This window comes from Kryptolebias marmoratus, linkage group LG8 (genome assembly GCF_001649575.2).
Source record: "Kryptolebias marmoratus isolate JLee-2015 linkage group LG8, ASM164957v2, whole genome shotgun sequence".
NCBI classification, from domain to species: domain Eukaryota; kingdom Metazoa; phylum Chordata; class Actinopteri; order Cyprinodontiformes; family Rivulidae; genus Kryptolebias; species Kryptolebias marmoratus.
This window is the reverse complement of record NC_051437.1, coordinates 1,726,087-1,735,411: the sequence shown is the minus strand read 5'-3', so window position 1 is coordinate 1,735,411 and position 9,325 is coordinate 1,726,087. Positions and strand designations below refer to the sequence as shown.

Genomic DNA, 9,325 nt, shown 5'->3' with positions numbered 1-9,325 from the left:
ACAATCCAAAAAGTGCAAGGTCAAACAAGTTGTAAAAGAGCCGGGGAAAGTAGTGAAAAGTGAAACTATAGCCGGCCGAAGATAATGGAGTCTGTTGTCATTTGATACTGTTACGTCGTAACAGGTACATATATGTTGCTGCACTAAAATGCAGCAGATCTCATTTGTGAAAGTTCAGTTAAATGTCACTTTGAAATAAAGCTTGAAAAAGGTAAGAAATTAGATTTTTTTTTCATATTTTCCAGAGAATAACTGACAACGTACGTAATTGGGGTATATCGTGATATATACCGTTATCGTGATATAAAATTATCCGTATCGTGATATAGGATTTTTTACATATCGCCCAGCACTACCACTAGTTATGTGGGATGTTGAGGGACCAGCAGGGGGCTAAAACATCTGATTGTAGTCTCAAATCCAATATGACTGATGAAAAATATCTTAATTCCCAGATGTTACCACTGTGACACACACATGGTAAACACATATTAGGCAGGGAGCAGCACGGATAACAATGGTTTAAAGTCCATGTGCTGTGGAATCAGCAGGTCGGTCTGAGAAAAACACCAACAGATGCTCTGTGTGTGGGCGTGTGTGTGTTTGTGTGTGTGTGTGTGTGTGTGAGAGTTTGAGTGTATCCATAGTTGTGTAACCATTCTGCTTTCTTCCAAGGCTCTAGGTTTAAATCTCTTTTGGCTCTGAGTGTTTCTGTATTTAGTGGTTATTTGTTTTTTTTATATGTGAAACTGTTGTTCTCTGAACAAACTGGTACATTATCTTCAGGATTATACAACTGGATTTAAAAAGGAGCATTACCTCATAGGCATTATGTTCATATTTAGGTCTGTTTCATTATATTGGACTTTGTCTCTGATTTAAAAAAACAGAAAAAACAAACCTGTGTATTCATGATATGAAATAGTTGTATTACTAATAAATGAAATATCCCCATATTCAGTCAGTAAAGTAACCAGAAACAGAAAGGGCACTCTTTAATACCTGCCACTGAAGGCAATAATGTTGTCTATGTGTGTAGGTTTGTTTGTTTGTTTGTCTGTTAGCAATTATCTCATGAACCACTTATCAGATTTTAGTGACATTCTCAGAAAGTAATTATTGGATGGACATCTACTATTCATTAACTTTTGGAGTCATCCCAATTCTAAAAGGCCACCACAGCTAACTGACATTTGCCAACATAAAGATCAAATGAAAAAATGCCAATAATTGATATATTCATCTAATTACCCAACTATAAACTTAGCTCAGAATGTCCTCATCAAAACTTGAAGTGAAGGATCTTTTTAACTTGTCATATCTCCTACCAAATCACAGTAAAGAAATAAAACTCAACAAAAGTTTCTGACTCTCAGGTTTCAAGAACTGTTTTGATTGAACTTAATTTTTACTCAGCAACAACTTGTTTGAGACTTCATTTTTAGTTTGTTTCTGTCTGCCTGTCTGATAAAGAGGGCTGCTGCGCTTCCCCTACTCACCTGAAATGATGGTAATCACCATGGCAACCAGCGACTCAGCAGAATTTGAGTCTTTGAATATTTTATTGTTTCAATTCAATTCAAAAATCCTTTATTAATCCCAAAGGGAAATTAAATGTTGTTGTAGCTCATAATCCTGAGTTGTTATAGATGCTGATGGCTGTGGGCAGAAAGGATGTCTTGTAGCGATCTGTCCCGATGTGTCCTTGATCCTGGTGTCCTCAAAGAGCCCCACCAGGTGAGCCTCGCTGCCCTCCTGCGGAGCCATGATGGCTGAGCTCTTGAAGTGGAGGTCGGTCTTGAAGTCCTGGGCGATCTTGCAGACCAGGCGTTGGAAGGGCACCTTCCAGATGAGCAGCTTGGTGGAGTTCTGGTAGCGACAGATCTCTGCGGGCCACAGTACTGGACCTGTGGTGATGAGGCTTCTTTACTCTGCCGGTGGATGAGGCGTTCTTGCGGGCAGCTTTGGTGGTGAGCTGCTTCCTGGGAGCTTTACCTCCAGTGGATTTACAGGCGGTCTGCTTGGTTCTGGCCATGAGTGAACTTCAGGGGTTCTTCACATTTAACACTGAATAATGAAATATGTTAATTAGCTGCTCCCAGTTGTAAAAAAATAATCTTGTTGTTATGGTTACGCATCATAACAAATGTCCAAGAGTAAAATGGTTTCAGTAAAAAAACCTTTCCAGCTGCACAGCATCCGATACCAGAGGAAGTAGTCATCCAAGGAAGAAGAGGGGTTAAATCTAGAAAAAGAGGAATTAAAGTTTTCAAAAGCAATATCTCAGAATGAATGGAAGAGAGCTACTCCAACATGCAGGCGCAATTCTAGAAGCAAGTTCAGCAGGTTCTATTTTTCCATTGTGGCTGCTCATATAAATCCTGCACAACTGGAGCAATTTTGTCTTGATTAGAAATTTTAAATGAGAATTTAGTGTGAAGCTGTGCAGAAATCACTATTTAAAAAAATATAAGCAAGAAGTGATTTCACCTTTGAGTTTCATCATGATGATCGCAGATACTCTTTAAAATAAGAGTCGAGCGCTCTTTATTTATCTATAGCTTAGATAATACAAACATAGGTTCGTAATGTGACTAAACGAGAAAAAAAAACTTGATTTAAACTTGATAAGGTTGTTTTGGGTAATATCTGAATTGACATTTTATTTTTCTCATTGTTAAAGAATTCTAGTTAGCTAGGTGAATATTAGAACTATTAGGTTTGTTTTACATCTTAATGATGATTTTCACACTGAAAAGGAAACAAATCTGAGATGTATGGAGTCCATAAAACAGCATGTCAATCTTTGTAGATGGTGTGTGTGTGTGTGAAAATATTCCTGCTGTCATAGTTGCGTAACAGCTGTGATGTCACTGAGTTGAGCTCCTTGGCGTGCTTTCATCATGAGCTCTGATGTTTAAATCCATCGAGTCAATTCAGACACACAACCTGACCTTCAGTACACACACGCACAAACTCATCTTTAACGTGACGTAACTGGCATTTTTAACATCTTTTAATGGTTTTAAACAATCACAGTTTGTTTGATGATTTACTTTTTTATTTTACCAGAGAATCTTCTGCTTAAGAGCAAAACATCATCAGTGGCTATCTGCTGACCGGTGCTCTCTGCTGCGTCGTCTCACTATACCGTTTTATTTTTAAACTTCAACAAAATGATCCATTTTCATGTGCACTCCCTCCCCACTTGGACACCCAGGTTGGGTATTCGGTGTTAAGAGAATGTTCTCTTTAAATCTAGGAGTGAAGGATCTTTTAAACTTGTCATTTCTCTTACATAAAACACTTTAGAAACATAAACATTTACATGCATGACCATCAGCCTTTGTTACTCATGGTTTAGGAATCATTCTGGTATGGTTTATACAATACCAACAGCAACTGTATGTCTAAGGCTTACTCCTTAGTCTGCGTTTCTGCCTAAAGTGCTACTGTGTGCTACACAGAAACATGGGAATCACCATGGCAACCACTGACTCTTGGTTATTGGCTTTTATATTACCGAGCAGGCTTTTCCTCAAAGTGAGTTATTGAAGTACACCAAAATAGCCATAAATAAAATTGAAAAAACAGATGGAAAAATTAGCAAAACTGTAGCTAAAAGCTATTATTTGCTTAACAGTACCTAAAAAGTAACAAAATACCATCAAACCAATAGCTAAATGTGGTAGAAAACTAATTAAAAGCAGCATAAGAAGACAAAAATAAAGTAGCTGAAGAGATTTCAAGTAGAACAGTGTTTTCGAAGGAACTGACGTGCTCTCAGTGTATTTCTATAAGAAGTTTTATTTTAAATGAAGTTATGTATTTTGCTATACATAAAACTGGCATATCTCTTTATTTTGGATCGAGCTGAATGCTTTGAAATATAAATCATGACAATAGCACAAAATAAATAGTTTAATTACAAAAACACATACAGAAGAAACTAAACAGGAAAACAATAGTGTGAATGCTGCTATTAGGCTTTAGAGAAGAAATCTGATGGAGGTTGGAATTTCAGGTAGAAGATGCATTGGTGCAATTCAGTATTCATGCAGAAATGTTCTGGTTGTAGTTTTTCAAACTTCCTGTCTTTCTGTGTGTTTCTGCAGAAGTCGTAACCTCTCTGGTGGTTCTCCAAGACCTCGACACACCAAGAAGATCCACTTCATCAAAAACATGAAACAGTATGACACCAGAGGCAGCAGGTGGGGTTGGCTTTGTAAGAAAATCAAGTCTCAGCCTGTTCTGGCTCACATTTTTTGTTCTATAATTAGATTTGATTGTATTTCACCTGTCCTATTCTTTGTTTGTGTGTGTGTGTCCTTCTGTTGTCCAAGAGAAAGACTAAAGATAAGAGTTTAAATATAACCCATGTTGTTCCACTTCTGCAGCCAAGTTTACATGCAGGTGTAGTTGTTGTGCAGCAGTGGGTCAATGCTTCCAGTGAACTCACAGAACCACAGACAGCAGGTTGTGACAGCCGGCCACAGCTCTAAAAACATCTGAAGGTCAATAAAAGTGACCCAAAACTAACCCCACACCTGACTGACTTCACCCAAAGAGTTTTAATTTATTTATTTTAATTTGGAAGAGTCCTGCTCTTGGTGTCAGGATAAAATAATGTCTAGAAAGCTGGTTCAGCCCAGCTGACAGTTATGATCCTGGCAGTAAAGCAGCATTGTTCACATACAGCATATAGCAGAACATGACCTGAAAACATATCTACTCCTCCTGTTTATTTTAGTTTTTTTTAAAGAACTGGACTTCATGCTTGTTTGTAGGGTCTGGTTACACATCCCAGGGGTCAAAGGTCATATCATATAGGCTCAGACTCTGAACAGTCCTCTGACATGCATGGGTGTTCTGTTTTTACTTTGAAGCATGTTTTGGCTCCGCTGATAGAGACTGGACTGCATCACTGTGTTCTGTTCTGTTCTGCTCCTGTTCTTCTTGAAAAACTACAGTAATCAGACATTTGAACAGGGATCCTACAGAAACATGAAAACACAAGTTTGGTCTTTAATATTTCCCACTATGAAAAAATAAGTGTGCAGAAAAGTATTTGTGTTTCCAGACTTTGTTCTTTATTGTATTTTCTAAAATCTAAAAAATCTGGATTAAACAAAAATAATATTTTTACAATAATTGTGTATAAAAAAAGACAGCCAGAATTTTGATAAGGCAGAAAATGTTTACAAGTTTTTGTCAGAAATTAAAACAAAACGGAGCAGTAATGTTTGTATACATTTCTTGCAGTTGCAGGAAGTTGTCTATCCTCCCAAAATACATTGTCAAATTATATATATATATTTTTTATCCTGGAAGAACCCTCCCCACATCCATTTTTTTCTTTTACAAGTGAACAGAATACTGAGGGCAAAGGTGACCAAAACATTCTTAGTATTTGAAAGTGCTTGTATCTAATTTTTCATTAATCAAACTGTATTGTGTATAGTGTAATATTGAATTTTTTTTTATAATGTAGGTTTGACTTATAGTTTTCTTTTATCTAACAGAAATAACAGCTTAATTCTTTCTTCTATTAATCAAATTTCACACATTAATTAAAATATGTACCAAACTGCAGTTCTTAATAATTTAATGAGGAAGACCTATTTTATTATTTGTCAAAATGGCTGACACCCATGAGTAGAACAGTACCAAGTAAAATTACTCTTTTTTTCATATAAAAAAGCTGGTCAGAGAAGGATGTCCATGAGTAAAACATGTCATGTCATGTTCTCAGTAGGTGGGGCTAAGGAAATGGCATAATACTGACATGTAGTACTGTAGAGTATTGGACTTTGATCAAACATGTATATGGGGGCAGATCCGATGTCATACTTTTAAGTAACAACAACTCTTTATTTTTTATTATTTTATAACATGTCAAAGTTTAAGGTGTAGTGACGCCCAAATGTTGTGATGAAAACCCAAACTCTAGATAATTTTTAATTCCCAGACCTTTTTAGTCAAGTTTTTAGATCAAGTTTGAAGCCAATACTTCAAAACTTCTAAGAGTGGCATCAGAATGAAAACTTCAAACCAAAATGGACGACTCCCTCTTATAGTGCTTTGCAAAAGTACTTTACATGTAACAATTGTTGTGCAGGTTCTTCACAAGGCTGAGCTTTATTGGAGAGTGGAAAACAGAAGACCACTGTTGAAGAAAACTCAGATTAAATCTTGACTAGAGTTTAGAGACTCATGTCAGCATTTAATCTGAGTTTTCTTCAGCAGTGGTTTGCCACTGTTTGCCAATAAAGCTCAAAGTGGTAAAGAACGTGGACAACAGTTGTGTTATGTACAGTCTCTCCCATCTGACCTGTTTAAGCTTGTAGCTCCTTCAGAGAGCTCACAGGTGTCCTGGTGGTCTCTCTCACTGCTCTCCCTCTTAATGGTCACTCAGTTTGTGAGGACAACCTGTTCTTGGTAGATTTACATGTTCCATATTCCTCCATTTCTTGATGATAGATTTAACAGAACTCCTGGGCATGTTTAGGGCCTTGGGATTCTTTTTGTTCCCATTCCCAGACTTGTTCTCTTCATTAATCTTTTCTCTGAGTTGAATTAGGACAGCCACTTTAAAGGGGGGGAATGTTTATACACAAAAGTTAAGAATGAAGAAAGGGTTGAAATTTTATAGGGGGCACTATTTATCTATTTTGCTATGCCCAGGTAATTACCTCCACCGAGGAGGTTGTTTTTGATAGTGTTGGTTGGTTTGTTGGTCTGTCTGTTTGACAGTTAGCAAGATTACTTAAAAACTGATAAACAATTTTTAATAAAATTTTCAGGAAATGTTGGGATTTTCACATAAAACAAGTGATCCAGATCCTACAGTTTTTTAATGACCCTATAGCCTTGGTTGAGGTTTGTGCTCTCTGAGTGCTTGTAGTTTGTGTATGGCAAGATATTGAAATTTGCTGCACCACCAAGACCAGACCCTAAAGTCCCTCATCTGCTGCTGCTGCTGCTGCTGCAGAGATTCAGCAGTCTGTACGCTGGAACACAGTTTTTAGTACCATGTAACCTGCACATGTTGACACAGTTTTAAGGTGAGATGGTAAAGCAGGTCAGAAACTGACATCTATTAGACGAACATGCAATTTTCTGTTATGAGTAGGCAGGCCTAAGGCAATCGCAGAATATTGGCACGTAGATGAGTTGAAGACCAGACTATGACAAAAGTTTTGCATTTTGGTTCAGGTTAGATGTTCTGTGTTGGATTTCCTTACAACAAGCCAAAGTTTGAGGTCTAGCCACGCCCATTAAACTTTTAATCCCCCATGTCTCAACGCTATATTGACCAAGTTTGAAGTTGATATTTAAGAATTTCTAGGAGTTAATTTGAATGTAAGGGTTGCAAAATGCCAAAAACATCTGTTAAAATCATGACTTCAATTTAAAATTTCTGACTTCCTTTTTGTTTCAAGACAATGGTCTTGTAGGTCTCAGTGAACTTACTAAGTGTACCAAGTCTAAACTTGTACGTCAAAGTAAAGGAAAGGGTTTTTTGAACAGGTCCCACTGATCAAAGACAGCTGCAGGTGCTGATAGTGGGAGATGAGACGTGCAGGGATGGCAAGCAGTTCTATCAAGTAAGGGACCTTTAAAAAGTATTGTGGCAAGCCATTTGTATTTGTATTTAATATCCTTGATATCAAGCCACATTTTTTCACGCTAGCACTCAGCTAGGTAAGAGGTTTAAGTGTTTCACATCTAATTTATTTTGTATTTTCACATTGGGAGATGTTATGCAATTTGATTGCTTTTTATTTTGCATTAAGTCAAAGTCAAATCATTGAAATCTTTGTTTCATTGAATTAAAATTTTGAGTAATATTTTTTTAGGAGTTGATTAAACTTTTAGTTTGACACTTGGCCTGGAGTTCAGATTGTTTAAGAAAGACCATAAATATGACCTTTTTATTTTATTGTAGATTTACCAGCTGACCAATCTTACCTTACTGCTTATATTTTGTCTCGGTTTGTGCGAGACTTATTGTCTGTATTTATTAAAGAAAAAAGGGAGGGAAAAAGTAGCATTTGGTATTTGTTTTTTGTTTTTTCTTCCTTTTTCTTTTTGTACGGAATCCTGACCCTGATACCGATGTATGAACCAAACTGTGACTTAGGCATACATGGCTGGGGCTGTGAAATAAATCAAATTTGTTTGCTCTGAACAATCACAAAAACAGGAAAAATTAATTATACTTTCTAAATGGGCTGCATCTCCAGGCCCTGTTTGTGTAGTGGGAAGGGGAACATACATGACTCAAACTATTTGGATTAGAAAATATGTCACAATGCCAATTATTTTGGACAACTACTGGAAACATTTACTGTGTAGCTTTGAGTTTTAATGCTGTCAGCCAGCATTTGCAGGATTTATACAATTGGAATATATTTGTCAATTTAGTTTTAGTGAATGTGTGGTCCATGAGTTTTTTAGTAGATATGAGAGTTGGATCATTTTTATTTTATGTGTTATAATGGTGAGATGCTGAAACAATAAACAGCATTTCACCTCATTTTAGACACAGCTAAATAAAACAAAGCAAAAGTTGCTGTTCCAGTTGATTGTCTGGGACAGTTTCTTTAATGTCAGTGTCAGTGTTTCTTTCTTTTTTTCACATAAATATCTAAACACTAAATTATGTTCTGAATTTGTAGCTCTGTCCACATTTACAGTCTGAGCCATCTGAAAAATGTTCATGAATATTCAGGAAGCTTGTTTGTTTTACTGTAGCTCAGTAGAGCTTACAGAGGGCCCAGTCTGTTGGTTCTTTAGGTTATTATGAAAGAATGAGTCCACACCATTCTTAAATGTGTCCTAATAAGCAGATGAATGTTTGATCTAATCAGCTGAGTCCTGCTGGGATATTTTTGTCACTCAGGTCCCTGAAGACTTCCTGCTCTTCAGTTTCCCATGAATCACAGGAAACAAGTGCTGTATAGACACCATAACTATCAACAACAGCACCAGCAATACAGGGTAATGCCTTGTCCACAGTTTTTTTCAAAAACATGTTTTTTTCCATTTTGAAAATATCCTCATAAACAAGGCATTGTTTCTAGAAATGTCTTCAACCACATGGAAATGTAGAAAATGACACAAAGCGCTGCATTATCTATGCCAAGCCTGTATGTGGTGCTGTAACACTGCCACAAAAACACACAGGCAATAGAAAACAGAAAAACAGAAATTTGGAGCATAATATTTAAAAAAATTCCCTTCTCACCCTCCGCAGGTGGTCTTTGTTTCATCCTCTGAGCTCGGGTCCTCTACCAGAGGCCTGGGAGCTTGAGGGTTCTGC

General features: G+C 36.9%; 1 protein-coding gene across 1 annotated transcript in view; it reads left to right on the top strand.

Annotated features, from left to right (window-relative positions):
- cables2b (Cdk5 and Abl enzyme substrate 2b) overlaps nt 1-9,325 on the top strand; it is a 41,106-nt gene that overhangs the window by 7,690 nt on the left and 24,091 nt on the right. Inside the window, exon 2 of the mRNA XM_025004511.2 lies at nt 4,116-4,211. Within this exon, the coding sequence (XP_024860279.1) occupies nt 4,116-4,211 (96 nt within the window). The remainder of the gene's footprint in view (nt 1-4,115; nt 4,212-9,325) is intronic.